Source organism: Pseudophryne corroboree, chromosome 1 (genome assembly GCF_028390025.1).
Source record: "Pseudophryne corroboree isolate aPseCor3 chromosome 1, aPseCor3.hap2, whole genome shotgun sequence".
In the NCBI taxonomy this organism is placed as follows: Eukaryota; Metazoa; Chordata; class Amphibia; order Anura; family Myobatrachidae; genus Pseudophryne; species Pseudophryne corroboree.
In genome coordinates, this window is record NC_086444.1 from 495,499,902 (window position 1) to 495,517,092 (window position 17,191).

Here is a 17,191-nt window from a genome sequence, read left to right on the forward strand (position 1 = left end):
GCAGCCAGAGATCCCTGCGAGCCGAGACGGACATGGAGGAGATCCCCGCAGCCATGGAACCCAGATCCTTCATGGATTCCACCAGAAACCCTGCAGAATCCTGTATGTTACGTAAAAACAAATCAACGTCACCTTTATTCATCATGGTCAAGTCCTCCTGCAGAGTGATTGACCACTTTGCTATTGCTTTCGAAATCCATGCACAGGCAATAGTAGGCCGCAGTATATGGATTTAAGCGTAGCATCCACCTTGCGATCCGCCGGGTCTTTCAACGCGGTAGATCCCGGGACAGGCAAAACCACTTGTTTTGACAGCCTGGAAACAGAGGCGTCAACTATAGGCAGGGAATCCCATTTTTTTCTACCGTCCTCCGGGTAGGGAAAAGCACCCAGAATCCTTTTAGGGATCTGGAATTTATTCTCCGGGTTCTCACAGGCCTTTTCAAAAATGGCATTTAATTCCTTAGAAGCAGGGAAGGTGAGAGGGGCTTTCTTACTGTCTGTGAAAAAAGCCTCCTCAATCTGCTCAGGAGGTGTGTCAGAAATATTTGACACATCCTGCATGGCCTCAATCATCAACTGCACCCCCTTAGCAAGTAATGCCGTTCCCCTCGACACATCCCCATCACCGTCTGCTGTGTCAGAATTTGTATCCGTGTCATCCTGCATAATTTGGGTAAGAGCATGGTCGTGAGAATGTACCGCAGGGGGCCATGTGGGAGCAGTATCGGACCATACTGCCATAGAGGACTGCAATACCTGAGTTGCATGCTCAGTCCTTGCCACCCTTTCAGAAATCTGAGAAATAGCCCCCCTAAGAGAGGCTAATCACTCCGGTTCCCTAGCTGGGATCTGCGCTACAACAGTGCAATCCTGAATACATGGGATAGTATCCCCCTGAGAAGATATATCCTCTGCAGCATATGAGACAGAGTCTCTAGACATGGTTGCTTGTACACCCCACACACACAGGGCAGACAGAGGTCCCCCCCATCCCCCAAAAGAATGGCAGAGAGACACAGAGATTGGAGCCAACTCACACACAGCGCTATACAGGTATAGGGAGACCCTTAACCAGAGCTGACTGTGTCCCTTAATAGGTGACACAGTCTATACACAGCCTCCACTCCCTTCTACAACCCCCTGGTATCATACAGATAGCTGGAGTTGCTCTGGAGGGACTGCTCTTCATAGGCAGCGTGTCTGCAGGCAGGAAAATGGTGCTGAACGCTGCTGGGTCCGCTCTGAGGAGAAGCTCCGTCCCTTTAATGGCGCTGTCTTCCCGCTCTTCCAAGATTATACTGGCCTAAAGTTTCTGTGCTGGCTGAGATCCGAGGACCCAGACAGGCTTTCTGGTCAGTGTAGGGTTAAGACGCTCACAGCGCCGCTCCATGTACCGCTGAGCCCCCGGAGCGCAGTCAGTACTGCGCTCCCTACCCTGTAGCCGCCATCTTCACATCGGCTCCCTGCTTGCCATGGAGCCGATGACTCGCTCGCCACACTTCAGCTCTGCAAGGGGGTGGCGGCATGCTGCTGGGGGTGAGCGTTCCCCTGCGGCAGGGAGCGATCTATCCCCTCTGAAGCTCAGTGTACAGTCAGCGGAAACAGTGGCTCAGACCGCGCAGGGTGGACACTGCTCCCCCCCTCAGTCCCTCGATGCAGGAGGCTGTTGCCAGCAGCCTCCCTGTAAAATAACAAACTCTAAAATAAAATTACTAAAGAAGCTCTGTAGAGCTCCCCTAGCTGTGACCGGCTCCTCCGGGCACATTTTCTAAACTGAGTCTGGTAGGAGGGGCATAGAGGGAGGAGCCAGCCCACGCTGTTAAACTCTTTAAGTGCCAATGGCTCCTGGTGGACCCGTCTATACCCCATGGTACTAATATGGACCCCAGCATCCTCTAGGACGTAAGAGAAATATGGAAAGTGCTTATTCTTGTAATTACACTGACAGAAGGATAGGAGCATAGTTCCTACTTACTGTATATTTCTAGAGGTTAAAAATCAATGTTATTTGTAAAAAAGAAAAAAAGTGTCCAGTTTGTATATTACAGTCTCTACTAAAAGAAAATGAATGGCCCATATACATTATACATAGTTTCCAGAATTAACTAATTTATCAGGCAAAACAGCGTCAAGAGACTTGTAATAAAACACAATAATAGAAAGAAAAATGCATTACCAGATTCAAGGATTGACTGGAGGCTCACTAAAGCAGGATGCCTTGCAACCAGTTGAGATGTGTTCAATGGAGGAGACTTTTGTATCTGTAGATAAAGGGAATCAAGAAAATCAACTACAATGTAACATGGCTGAATTTAAACAATGCACTTTTGCACACAAAATGTGTATGCAGTATTAAAACTCTTTGTAAGATTACAAAATGAATGGTCTATGGGGCCTGTCAATAAAATGCTTTGCCACAATCACTATAGAAGTTCTGTTCTTGATAAAGTGATGAATAAAGGGATAAATATGTATCAGGATTAGTCTGTCAGAATTATTTTTAGGACACATTAGCAAAGACAATATCATTGTAATCATATAGTACAATAAAAAAAGAATGTAAAAATAACTCAAATGTAAAAAAAGACGTTGGGATCCCGAAAGCACATAAGCCGACAGGGGTGAGTAAGGGGTGCTAAACTCTCTCCACTACCCCCTTAAATCTCCTTACCCAATGCCTAACCCTAAAATCTCCCTTAGTGCCTAACCCTAACCTTCCCCCCGTCAATGCCTAAACCTAACCTCCTGTCCCCGCTGCCTAAACCAAACATCCCCCCAGGTCGCAGCCTAGTCCTAGCCCTCGGAGGGGGTGCCTAACCGTAACCCTACCAGGACACTGCCTAACCCTAACCCTCCTCCCGCAGCCTACACCTAACCTCCCCCCTTCACGGCTTACCTCCTCAGCGGCGCGGTGTGAGGACGTTCGGCATACCGGCTGTCGGGATTCCCACGCCGGGATGTCTACCTATTTGGGATGCCGGTGTCAGGATTCCGGCGTTGGTAATCTGCCGGCATCCTGACAGCATCCCCTGTGTTATTTGCCCTCACATGAATATTGACTGCAAACTGCCCCCTGTATGCCCCAGACAGAAAAGCTATACAGTTCAGTTAAAAATGTACTGGCTGAAGTAGCAGGAAGACTGTTGTCCCAGGTTTAACTATGATCCTTACGGAACAGATCAATGACTGCAGGTTGGACAAACAGCCTCCTGTAATAAATGAATTAAGCAGCAGAGGAAGGAATCTTTTTCAAACTCGTTCTTTTAATGAAACATTTGCTGCAATTACTATGCGTACACATTTGCCATTTGTTAAGATTGTTTGTAAATTCTCATTGGTTATCAAGTCTTTTATAAAAATGACAAGATCTTTGGTTGCAGGAAACAATTACAGTAATAATTTACTGTATAAAAACAGGTAATTATAGAATCTCCTGCGATCGTAGTAATAGTGCAGAGAGCAGGGTTCGCTGGTTTAAACCAAATATTTTTGTTGTTTTAAAAAGCCTATTATACTAAAGAAACAGTGCTTTCAGTCAAAATGTTTAATGGCAGTGGAATGCCCAGTGCTAATGCTTAACTCCTTTATGTGTGTGTCTCTGAAAGTGCTTTTGCATTTTCCAGTTTGTATTACTATTCAGTTATTTAATTACAGGTTGAGTATCCCTTATCCAAAATGCTTGGGACCAGAGGTATTTTGGATATCGGATTTTTCCATATTTTGGAATATTTGCATACCATAATGAGATATCATGGTGATAGGACCTAAATCTAAGCACAGAATACATTTATGGTCTATATACACCTTATACACACAGCCTAAAGGTCATTTTAGCCAATATTTTTTATAACTTTGTGCATTAAACAAAGTGTGTCTACATTCACACAATTCATTTATGTTTCATATACACCTTATACACACAGCCTGAAAGTCATTTAATACAATATTATTAATAACTTTGTGTATTAAACAAAGTTTGTGTACATTGAGCCATCAAAAAAACGAGTTTTACCTTTGTTAAAACGCTTTCTGCGAGGTATACTGGGCTCCACAAGGATAGACATTGGGGTGTAGAGTAGGATCTTGATCCGAAGCACCAACAGGCTCAAAAACTTTGACCTTCTTCCCAAGATGCATAGTGCCGCCTCCGATATCACCGAGCCTTCGTGCACAGAAGAGCTCAGTTTTGTTAACCAGCCCAATGCAGTAGCAAGTAAAAGAGACGACAACTGACACAAACACCACACTCTCCCGACAGGAGAAGTGTCAGCGGCTAATGCCATACCAACCCAAAGAAGCTAAGTGCGTCAGGGTGGGCGCCTTGTGGAGCCCAGTGTACCTCGCAGAAAGAGTTTTAACAAAGGTAAGTTCTTACCATAAAACTCGTTTTCTGCTGCGGGGTACACTGGGCTCCACAAGGATAGACATTGGGGATGTCCTAAAGCAGTTCCTTATGGGAGGGGACGCACTGTAGAGGGCACAAGAACACGGCGTCCAAAGGAAGCATCCTCGGAAGCGGCGGTATCGAAGGCATAGAACCTAATGAACGTGTTCACTGAGGACCACGTAGCCGCCTTGCACAATTGTTCAAGGGTCGCACCACGGCGGGCCGCCCAAGAAGGTCCAACAGACCGAGTAGAATGGGCCGTAATGTGAGCAGGAGCTGATAGACCAGCCCTCACATAAGCATGTGCAATCACCATTCTAATCCATCTGACCAAAGTCTGCTTGTGAGCAGGCCAGTCCCGTTTGTGAAATCCAAACAGAACAAAGAAAGAATCAGATTTCCTAACAGAAGCAGTTCTCTTCACATAGATACAGAGAGCCCGTACCACATCCAAAGACTGCTCTTTGGAAGACAAATCAGGAGAGACAAAGGCCAGAACCACAATCTCCTGATTAAGGTGGAACGAAGAAACCACCTTAGGTAAATATCCGGGACGAGTCCTAAGAACCGCCTGGTCACGGTGAAAAATCAGATATGGGGAACTACAAGACAAGGCACCCAGATCCGACACTCTTCTAGCAGAGGCAATAGCCAGCAAGAACACCACCTTAAAGGAAAGCCACTTAAGGTCAGCTGAACCAAAGGGTTCAAATGGAGGCTCTTGCAACGCCTCCAAAACCACCGACAAGTCCCAAGGAGCCACAGGCGGGACATAGGGAAGTTGGATACGCAACACACCCCGAGTGAAAGTATGAACATCAGGTAAAGTCGCAATTTTTCTCTGAAACCACACCGACAAGGCAACATAGTTTTAATGACCTCTTCAGAAAAACCCTTAGCCCTCAAGACGGAAGCTTCAAGAGCCACGCCGTCAAAGACAGCCGGGCTAGGTCCTGGTAGACACAGGGGCCCTCTACGAGGAGGTCTGGGCGTTGTGGAAGTAGAATTGGACGCTCTGACGATAGGCCCTGCAGGTCTGAGAACCAGTGCCGTCTGGGCCACGCCGTAGCTATGAGAAGCAGATTTCTTTTTTCTTGCTTGAACTTCCGAATTATCCTGGGCAGGAGTGACACCGGAGGGAACACGTACGGCAGCCGAAAAACCTCCACGGCACCGCTAGCGCATCCACGAATGCTGCTTGACGATCCCTTGTCCTTGCTCCGAAGACCGGAACCTTGTGATTGTGTCGAGACGCCATCAGATCCACATCTGGAAGACCCCACTTTTCCACGAGGAGTTGAAACACTTCTGGATGGAGGCCCCACTCGCCGGCATGCACGTCCTGACGACTGAGAAAGTCCGCTTCCCAATTCAGGACTCCCGGATGTAATATTGCCAATATTGCCGGTAGATGGCGTTCCGCCAAACGTAGAATCCGTGAGACTTCCTTCATTGCCAAACGGCTTCGAGTGCCACCTTGATGATTTATGTAAGCCACTGTGGTGGCGTTGTCCGACTGTACTTGAACAGGACGGTTCTGAATTAAATGCTGGGCCAGGTTCAACGCATTGAAGACCGCCCGCAATTCCAGAATGTTGATCGAGAGGAGAGATTCCTCCTTGGTCCACCGACCCTGAAGGGAGTGCTGCTCCAGTACCGCGCCCCAACCTCTTAGACTGGCATCCTTCGTCAACAGGACCCAGTTGGATATCCAGAAGGGACGGCCCCTGCACAATTGTTGGTCCTGGAGCCACCAGAGCAGCAACAGACGAACCTCCAGAGTCAATGAGATCATGTGAGACCTGAGCCGGTGAGGCAGGCAGGCCGTCCCACTTGGCTAGAATTAGCCTCTGGAGGGGGCGAGAATGGAATTGAGCATACTCCACCATGTCGAATGCTGATACCATGAGGCCCAGCACCTGCATTGCCGAATGTATCGACACTTGAGGACGAGAAAGGAAGCAACGAATCCTGTCCTGAATCTTCAGGACTTTCTCCTGAGACAAGAACAACCTCTGGTTGTGAGTGTCCAACAGCGCTCCCAGGTGCACCATGCTCTGTGCAGGGACCAGGGAGGATTTCTTCCAGTTGATGAGCCACCCATGGGCTTGTAGAAACCGGACGGTCATATCCAGACTACGTAGTCGAAGATCTGGGAAATTTGCCAGGATTAACAAGTCGTCCAGATACGGCAGTATCCTGACCACTTGACGGCGGAGTACCACCGTCAACACCGCCATAACTTTGGTGAAGACTCGCGGAGCCGTTGTTAAACCAAAAGGTAATGCCTGAAACTGGTAATGGATGTTGCCAACCGCAAACCTCAGGTATTGTTGATGTGACACTGCAATAGGAATATGCAGGTAAGCATCCTGTATGTCCAGGGAGACCAGGAAGTCCCCAGGTTCCAAGGCCAGAACTATAGAAGGAAGGGTTTCCATACGTGGAAATCTTCACAAACCTTTTCAATGCCTTGAGGTTGAGAATGGGCCAGGAGGATCCATTCGGTTTCGGGACTAGAAACAGCGGAGAATAGTACCCCCCGGCCCCTCTGAGCAAGGGGCACCTGTACTACGACTCCTGTATCCAGGAGGGTCTGTACCACCGAGTGTAGAGTTTTTGCCTTTGTCTGGTCCAAAGGGACGTCTGTCTGGCAAAATCGATGAGGGGGGTCGGTTTTTGAAGGCTATGGCATAACCTCGAGTGACGACTTCCCGTACCCAGGCATCTTAAGTGGTCTTCAACCATTCCTGGGTATACCCTAGAAGCCGGCCCCCCACCCTGGGATCCCCCATGGGTAGGCCCGCCCCGTCACGCGGCAGGCTTATCGGTCTTGGAAGCTGGCTGACGGGCAGCCCAGGCTCTTTTGGGCTTCGGCTTACCAGGTTTGGAAGTGCGGGCCTGCTTATGGTACACGCCTGACCTTTTGCTTTACCTGGAGGACGAAAGGGGCGAAAGGACGTACCTTTAGCCTTCGACACAGAAGGAGCGGTATTAGGCAGACAGGCAGTTTTGGCAGTAGCCAAGTCATCCACTATCTTATTTAAGTCCTCCCCAAACAGAATATCTCCCTTGAAAGGGAGTACCTCCAGGGTTTTCCTAGAGTCCAGATCCACAGACCAGGATCTCAGCCACAATATCCGGCGAGCCAGGACTGACGTAGTAGAGGCCTTGGCTGCTAGGATACCGGCATCAGAAGCCGCCTCTTTAATATATCGAGAAGCTGTGACAATATATGACAAGCATTGTCTAGCATGGTCAGAGGAGATTTCAGCTTCTAACTCCAAGGCCCATGCTTTAATAGCCTCTGCAGCCCATGTAGCTGCAATAGTGGTCCTTTGTGCAGCACCCGTGAGGGTGTAAATCACTTTCAGACAACCCTCCACACGTTTATCCGTAGGCTCTTTAAGAGACGTGACGGTAGTGACAGGTAGAGCTGAGGAAACCACCATCCTAGCCACAAGTGAGTCCACTGGAGGAGGCGTTTCCCAATTCTTAGACAGCTCTGGCGCGAGTGGATAGCGAGCCAGCATCTTCTTTTGATACAAACTTCGTACCCGGGTTTTCCCAGGGTTCCTGACGTATATCCACTAGGTGGTCAGAGTGAGGTAAAACTTGTTTAACCACCTTCCGACGCTTGAACCTATCTGGTTTCTTAGGAGGGACTCCTAAGTTTATGTACTCTGTAATTGGGCGCTGCGGAACCCTTGTGGCGCCATATAAATAAAGGATAATAATAATAATAATAATAATAAATGGCTCGGGATCATCCGTAATCTGCAGAATTAACTTAATAGCCTCCAAAAGATCAGGAACATCCACATGTGAACTACCCTCCCCATCAGCCGTATCTGAGTCAGAACCTGTGGGGTCAGTGTAAGTGCCGTCTTCATCAGACGAGGTGTCAGTGACAGCAGCGGATTGTGAGGAAACAAGCGCTCGCTTAGAGGACCTCTTGGACTTAGGCGAGTGTTGGTCAGACTTTTTAGTAGTCAAGGACTGGTACAACTTCTTTAATTGAGCAGATAAATCGTCCGCTCACGGCGGGTTAGCTGCAGGGACCACATACGGTTGTACCGGCATTGAGGGTCCCATAGGGGGTGTTAGTTTATGAACTAGCGTATGCAGTAGCGTGGAAAAAGCGGCCCACGGTGGGTCAGTATGTGCCTCCGTTGCCACAGTCCCACTGGGGGGCAAGGAGCCCCCAGAACCAGAACCCACAGCTGCTATATTCTCCTCATATGTGCCTGTGGCTTCAGCAACACCAGCAGTGTGTTCCGCCCCAGAACCGTTACCCTCAGAAGCAGACATGATATAACTTGCAGTATGAGGTAACACAGTACAATTATTAGCAGCACTATGTCCCTAAACCCAAACCCCTGCACAGTGTAGTCAGCACTAGCAGAGATAAAGGAGAGATATGGTGACTAAATCAGAGAAAAATACGTAATACAGTATATCTTTGTGAAAATCCTATATAAGATAACACCTGACGCACCAAGCCCCCTCAGGTTATAGAATATAGGGATAGCAAGCTGAGTGAAAGACACGAAATGGACACCACTCAGCTATCAAATGCACACACAGAAAGTCACAGTTTGTACAATGCAGAGGTTAGTACTGAAAATAATACTGCACTGGACTAGCTTACACAGCTATATAACAATAGATATAACAGTACACAGTAAGAACTGGATGTATATCGCAGAGTAATTGTACTATAAAACCCTGACTAAACGCACTCTTTCTTAACTATCACCGTCTAAAAAGGCAGGTAGAATACTTAAGTGTCATGTAAAGGCACAGCGCTGACAACCAGGCGGCTTTACATAGGAGGATTTGCCCAAGCATTCCCAGGAACAGTGAGCTGAGGGATAATGGCACCGCAGACACTGACAGGGAGTGAGGAAAGACAGAGATGCAGCTCCAGGGCGGGGACACTTGCTGGAAATGGCGCCCTGGGGCTGGGGGAGGGGCTTCAGGTCTAAGCCTTATCCCCTCTGCTTGCAAAACCACCGGGTACTGTGGGCGATATAAAAACCGGTTTAGAGAGAAAACCTGACCTGCGCCCATGCCCTGGTGATCTAGTGGGATCGCCTGTACTGCCACAGTGTCCACCGCCAGCGCGCACGGCCCGCCTCCCACTGATCGCGCCGGATCGCGATAAAGACCGGGTCCCGCAAGCGGGACCCACTTACCACCTCCCGAAGCGCGGCCACGCGATCCTGGAGAGCCCCAGCCGTGTGTGTCTAACGTGAAGAAAACCGGAGCCTCTGCTGTAGGTACCCGGCAACCAGGGCTCGGGAGTGTACAGCGCCGCTGGGGGAGAGATGGAGCTGCAGCAGGCAATGTCTACTGACATCCAGCACAATCTGTGCCTCTGCTGCAGCCCTTGTAGTCTTCTTTTTTCCTCAGAAAAAGCTTTTATAGAGCTTCTGTGAGCAGCTCTTCCTGTTACATGCTTGCACTGCAAGCACCAACTACAAACTGGGCTCCTGTGCACGGAGGCGGGGTGATATAGGAGGCGGCGCTATGCATCTTGGGAAGAAGGTCAAAGCTTTTGAGCCTGTTGGTGCTTCGGATCAAGATCCTACTCTACACCCCAATGTCTCTCCTTGTGGAGCCCAGTGTACCCCGCAGCAGAAACAAAGGTTTCACTATCTCACTCTCACTCAAAAAAGTCTGTATTTCGGAATATTCGGTATTTCGTAATATTTGGATATAGGATACTCAACCGGTATAATAAGTAATAAGTAGAACTAATGCTTAACATTAACCTGCTGTTCTTATTTTCAATTTCATATATTCTGTGTACTTTGTATTAATATGTTTAGTCTGTCTACATATATTCAGATGTAATAGGAATAATAAGCTGTAAAAAATTGTTGTAATTGAAATATGTAAATTAAATCAAATCAAAGCCTAATAACATTATTAATGTTAAAAAGCATAAAAAAAAACATGGTTGATCAAGGTTTCTAATACATGATGATTGTTTTTTCATTAAAACATTCATGTACACAAAAAAACTCTTGTTTAAACCTAAAAAAAACCAGTTGAAACAAAAAAGGATTATTTTTTTTGCTTTGTTTTTAAAAACCTGTTGTTTTTTTTTTAAAACATGAGTTTTAACCATTGATAGTAACAATTCAGACCATGTGCCCCGCCTGTTCTCTATACCCCCAATTTCTCTTTCTGTTCACACCATATTCTTCCTTTAAGTGGATCTATGCGCTAACAGTACATCAACTGTGAATATTATTACGAACAAGTTTTTCACTAAGGGGCCTATTTATTAACATTATTTTTACTAAAATATTATGAAAAAGGGTGTTTTTACACCCTTTTCACATTATTTTATTATCACCTAAATGTATTAAAGGGCATTTGGAGCAGTTTTCATGAAAAACTGCTCCAAACCATTTAATTCACTTTTTTTTAGTAAGCCACATCGCATTCCCCATACTTATAATGGGAAACGCGATCTGACCAGATTTACAAAAAAAAAAAAGTGAAAAAATACCGCAGTGTGCCCTGTGATAATCTAGCCAGTTCAGGCTGCGATAAGCACCCTTTTGGCCAGCTTTCTCTGCCTCTGAGCGGGGACCAGGCAGAGTGATCAGCTATGTGTGTCCGATGGACACACAAGCCGATCACTGTGTAAAAAAACAAACAAAAAAAAACCATACTAACCTGTCCAGGGAGCCAGTGTCTGCTGCTCTGGTGAGCGCTGCCGGGCACCGGGGCCCCCATGTGCTGCAATGTGACCCTGGTGTAGTAAAGTGACGCTGCAAAACGGCAGAGCACTTTACAGCACAGGAGAAGGACCCAGTGCCCGGCAGCCTCCTGAAGCAGCGCGGACCGGCTCCCTGGACAGGTGAGTATACTATCCTGCTGGGGTAGGGGGGAACAGCGGCGCGCAGAGGTAGTTGGGACGAGGGGGGGGGGGTTTGTTGACCGGGCGGCGGCGGTAGCAGCGATGTCGGCGGGGGGCGGCACATGCGCAGCAGGACATTGGGGTATTTTTTACGAAAAATACCCCAAGGATGCTGCGAAGAGGCATTGCAGGGACAGAGCTTGACCGCAAGCTCTGTTCCTGCATGCGATAATTGGTACATCCCTGCGATGTAATCAATTATCGCAGTGCGAGTTTGGGCGATTTTATCACCTGTCATCCGCATCCTGGATGCGGATGGTGATAAATAGGCCCCTAAAAGAGGTACTAATGCGTACTGTGGCAGCAATCAATTTCTATTTTTACTTTTTTGAGTTTGCGCAGATAGTATACTCTATTTCCAACCCAGTTAGAGAATATAATGCCACTATTGGGGCTCTTATTATAGGTAGTGTAGTCAATCTGCTGGAAAAGGGATACATATATAGTGTGAGGTACCCTTCTTCTCCAGCCCTTTTCAGAATACATTGTGAGACAAAGTGCATAGACAATTATACAGAAATATGAATACATTTACAAGTCATACTAACTGGAACTTTTTGTGGAGAAGCAGATCGTGCAGGAGGAGATTCTGGTTTAGGAATGCTGTCAATTAATTCCAATATACCTCTGAGCTTCTGATCAGATATCTGTACAGAAAGCAAAGGCAGTTCTCCAAACAGTTTAAATCTGGGGAAATAAAAACAGATGCACAAAATATTTTTATACAGTAAATAAAAAAAATTTAGTAATTCCTAGTGCAATACGGTAAGTATATCCATATGAAATAGTCAAGCAAGGACTCTAACAAATAGAAGCAGCCAACCTGAATGAGAGGTGTGCCACTCGTCTCTCAACAAACACAACGGGGTAAATTTACTAAGCTCCATGTTTGCGCGAATTGACAAACACTGGAGTGTTTGGGCATTTTTTCAAATACAGAAATTTACTAAAGAACAAACATAGAAGTACAAAACACGGGTGGACATGCGATCAAATACACCATCGGCCAAACTTGGATGCCATTTCCATAGACAACACTGAAACATGGGAATTTAACTAGAATCATTTCTTCAAACACACCAGTGAATTGTGTAAATATAGACGAAAATGAACTTTTCAAATAGACGTCCCCATCAGCAGCGTGTTCAGAGAAGCCTACACAGATCAGTGAGATCCATGCAGTGCTTCTCTATTTAATTGTGTAAAATAATTCCAAAAATACAGGGGGAAAAAGATGTAGGGGTCCCCCGTAAAATTGAACACTCACACATACAGAAGTGCTTGGAATTTCAGAGTTTTCTTTATTTCTGTTGAATTTTGGCCTAAAACTACCTCAGATTTTTACACATGTCCTAAAAGTAAATAAAGAAAACCAAATCAAACAAATGAGACAAAAAATGAGACTTGCTCATTTTTTTTTATTAAGAAAAATGATCCAATATCACATATCTGTGACTGGCAAAAGTATGCCAGGGATTGCCCCGGGCCTCAGCCTAGCATTGGGTGCTGGAGGGAGGTGTTAATGTTATGGCCAAGGGACCAATATAAGTGTGTCCCCTAGCTGTGGCATTACCTCCCTGGCTAGTAGAGCCCGGTGCTGGTTTAAAAACTACAGGAGACCCCTACATCTTTTTTCCCTGTATTTTGATACAAGGACCCGTACAAGAGCCCAGTGCTGATTGTTAAAATACAGGGAGACCTCACACAGTTTTTCCCCTATATTTTTTTGAACCAGGACAGGCTCAAAGATCTTGGGGCTGGTTATGCTTGTGGGGGATTGGGGAAGGGACACACACTTTTTTTTTCTATTTTTGGAACCTTTTTTACATAATTACACACAGAATTACAGCACAGTTCTCACTGAACTGTGCAGGCTTCATGTTCGGGAGTGTCTGGCTGCTGGCAAACATGGCAGCCAAACACGAGCATATACACAATCAGAGAACACGATTAACTATAACACAGTAACACTGAAAATTTTTGTGTTTTAGTTTAGAAAAAAACAACTGTCCGATCAATCTCAGCCGTTTATTCTCAGGCAAACACGGATGAGGTACGAATCTTAGTAAATTTACCCCTAAAACAGATAAAGGTGGCGCTGACAGAAAAGCAGAGTCTTGGTGACTAGTAATCTGGAAGTTTGTTTTTGTTTCTAATAGAGAGGTGTACCGGACATTTTTCGGGTTTTGTGTTTTTGTGTTGGATCTGGATCTCCTTTTGTGTTTTGGATCTGGATTGGTTTTGCCAAAACCACCCTTTCGGGTTTTGGCTCTGGATTTTTTAGAAAAACACATAAAAACAGTTTAAATCACAGAATTTGGGGGTATTTCTGATCCTACAGTATTATTAACCTCAATAACATTCATTTCCAGTCTATTCTGAACACCTCACAATATTGTTTTTAGGCCAAAAGTTTGCACCGAGGTTGCTGGATGACTAAGCTAAGCGCAACAAGTGGGCGGCACAAACACCAGGCCCATCTAGGAGTGGCACTGTAGTGGCAGACAGGATGGCAGTTTTAAAAACTAGGCCCCAAAGAGCACATAATGCAAAGAAAAAAAAGAGGTGCAAGATGGAATTGTCCTTGGACCCTACCACCCAACCTTAAGTTGTATAAACAAGACATGCACAGTTTAATAAACCCATCATTTCAGAGACAGGTGGTCCCCCTGGAAAAAGGCTGCCAAGTTCTCTGAATCATAGCTAGCTACACACATACCACCTCCATATTTGATGACTTTTAAATTTAGAGAAGAGGCAAGAGGAAGAGGACAGTGTCAAGAAGGTGATTGAAAATTAGAGAGTCACATGCAATCAGGAACAACAAGTACTTTAACCAAGCAAATATATTATTACCACATTACTGGACAAACTAAAAAACTAGGGACCAAAGCCCCCGAATCTGTACCCCCTTCTCCATTTTCAGGGATTAAGATAATCTCGGATTTAATGCTGGGATGCAAATAAACTGGTGTATACCACAGGATCAGGATTGGATATTTTCCACTCCACGGAGTCTGGAGACTTATTTTGTGAAAATCATGTGGGTTTCTTTTTTTCCCCATTTTTTTTATTGCAAATTTATTTACATATTTTGTGGCAGATGCCTTATTTTTGTTTTTCACAGCTCCCAGTTACACGCGTGTGAGTATACCTGTGTGGTCCCAGTTACACGCATGTGAGCATAACTGTGTGTCTTGTTTATTTTATTCAGATTTTATTTTTAAATAAAGCAGACTATTAGATGTTTTAGCAGCCCCTCGTGAGCCCCCACAGCAGCCCCTGATCGGGCAAGTTGAGTTCGGGTGGGTTCGGTACAGTACTAAGTAGGACTGTGCAGTGATTTTTTTGTTATTCAGGCCCTCCCACAGTGGATCATATCACTCTAGTCGAAACTCATTTCATATTACAAGTAGGACTGTGGGAGGAAGCAATGCTAACCTCTGTGCCAACAGCATGCCTCAGCCTGGCAAACCAGACATCTTCCTGGCTGTACGCCACCATGAGACTCCATAATGGGCCCTTATTCAGTAACTGTGCCTCACAAGACCTCTTGGCCCATCTAGTGCTGCAGTGCAATAGAAAGCTGATGCAATGCAAGATCACTGAAATTCTGTTCTTCTAATACCGCAAGGTCTTTCGATAACCCTATGTAGACCTTATATTGTACATTTATTAAGTAGAAAACATTTACAAAATAAAGGAGAAGAACCCTGTACAACAAATGCACATCTTGTAAATAATCCCAAAATGTGGAACATTAATAATAAATCAAAATTAAGGTTGACTAATTGGAGCCATTTATTTGAGTCCCTAACATGAAATAATTGATAAGAACCTCTCTCTAATGCTGGGTACACAGTGAAAACTAGAAGATATAACTACTAGAGATGAGCGGGTTCAGACAGGGCACCCCTGGAATTATATGGCAGCTGCTCTGGACTTATACAGCAGATAAGCAGCACTCCTGGACTTATACAGGAGATAGGCAACACCCCTGGACTTCTATAGCATAGGCTGCACACCTGGAGAAATACACAGCACAGCAGACAGGCAGGCAGCAGCACCCCTGAACTTAAACGGCAGTGGGGCAGCAAGCCTGGACTGACAGGGCAGAGGGGCAGCACCCCTGGAATGTGGCAGACAAAGAAAAGACGTGCAAGATGGAATTGTCCTTGTGCCCTCCAACTAACACTTATGTTGTATAAACAGGACATGCACACTTTAACAAACCAATCATTTCAGCGACAGGGTCTGCCACAAGACTGTGGCTGAAATGATTGCTTTGTTTGGGGCCCCACAAAAAAAAAAAAAAAAAATTAATCTCTCCTTGCACAAACTGGCTCTATAGAGGCAAGATGTCGTCCTCATCTTCATCCTCCGATTTTTTGGGTATTTTGCGCAGGCGTGATAATGGGCTTTTTCATCCCATGGCCAACCACTGTCTCCACTGGTACCTTATTCAAACAAACCACATCACCATCAGAATCCTCATCGTCAACTTCCTCCTCAGCTCCAGCTACACCTCTATCCTCCTACAGTGACATCCTCAATCTTAATAACAGCAACTGGACTGGCGGTGCTCCTCCCAACACTTGCAGGGGGCGTGCAAATAGTGGTAGGAGCTTCCTCTTCCCATAAAGTTTTGGGAAGGTCAGGCCTAGATATTGCAACCGCAGACACACTTGGAGTCTCCTTGGAGATTTGTGATATCTATGAACGCACAGTTGTTTCCTGTGCTTTAACAAGCTTTATTTTTTACATTTTTCGAGAGGGAGGAGAGCATCCATCTTCCTGAGAAGTTGAACCACCAGTCATGAACATAGGCCAAGGCCTTAGCCTTTCCTTGCCACTACGTGTTGTGAATGGCATATTGCCAATTTTATGTTTCTTGTCAGATAATTTCTTTTTTTTTCTGATTCATTTTTGCTTCTTGGATTTTACATGCCCTCTATGACACTGGGCATTGGCCTTAGCAGACAACGTTGATGGAATTGCATCGTCAATGTCATGACTGGTGGCAGCAGCAGCTTCAGCACTAGTACTAGGAACAGGAAGTGGTTCCTGATCTTTCACAGTTTTTTCTCTCCAAATTTTTGTTCTCCATTTCACAGGACAGCACCCCTTTATTATTACTGCACACAGAACAGTGCCCCTTTATTTTCACAGCACCCCTGTATTTTAACAGCATACAAGACAGGGCCAGTGAACTTTTACTTTCACAGCACCCCTGTATTTTAACAACACACCTGTATTTTTACAGCATACAGGACAGAGCCAGTGTACCTGTATTTTAACAAAAGTACCCCTGTATTTTTACAGCATACAAGAAAGGGCCAGTGTACCTTTATTTTCACAGCACCCCTGTAATTTTACAGCATACAATACAAGGCCAGTGTACCTTGACAACACCTCTGTATTTCTTACAGCATACAGGACAGAATCAGCAGCCCTGTATTTTTACAGCATACAGGACAGGGCCAGCACCCCTGTATTTTAACAACACCCCTGCAACTTTACAGCATACAAGACAGGGCCAGTGTACCTTTACAATGCCCCTCTATCACAGCATACAAGACAGTGCCCCTGTACTGCACAGTGACAGGACAGCAACACACATGTACAGCACCCCCTAACAGCACAGGACACCACAGTGACAGGACAGCACCCCTAACAGCACACAGGACAGCACCCCTAAAGAGCACACACTGACCCCACTCGACGCCACCACCCACAGAGAGAAAGTGGTCTGTTTCCCTAACTCTCCAAGTCCGGAGCGAAAATGGCGGCGACGCATGGCTCCTTATATGGAATCCAAAACCCACGAGAATCTGACAGCGGGATGATGAAGTTTTGCCTCCTTC

At 45.9% G+C, this 17,191-nt stretch overlaps 1 protein-coding gene across 1 annotated transcript in view; it reads right to left on the reverse strand.

Moving 5' to 3' along the window:
• VPS13A (vacuolar protein sorting 13 homolog A) overlaps positions 1-17,191 on the reverse strand; it is a 747,194-nt gene that overhangs the window by 348,170 nt on the left and 381,833 nt on the right. The window contains exons 23-24 of the mRNA XM_063913834.1: positions 11,876-12,014; positions 2,180-2,264 (exon numbers count right to left, since the gene is read on the reverse strand). Of these exons, the coding sequence (XP_063769904.1) occupies positions 2,180-2,264; positions 11,876-12,014 (224 nt within the window). The remainder of the gene's footprint in view (positions 1-2,179; positions 2,265-11,875; positions 12,015-17,191) is intronic.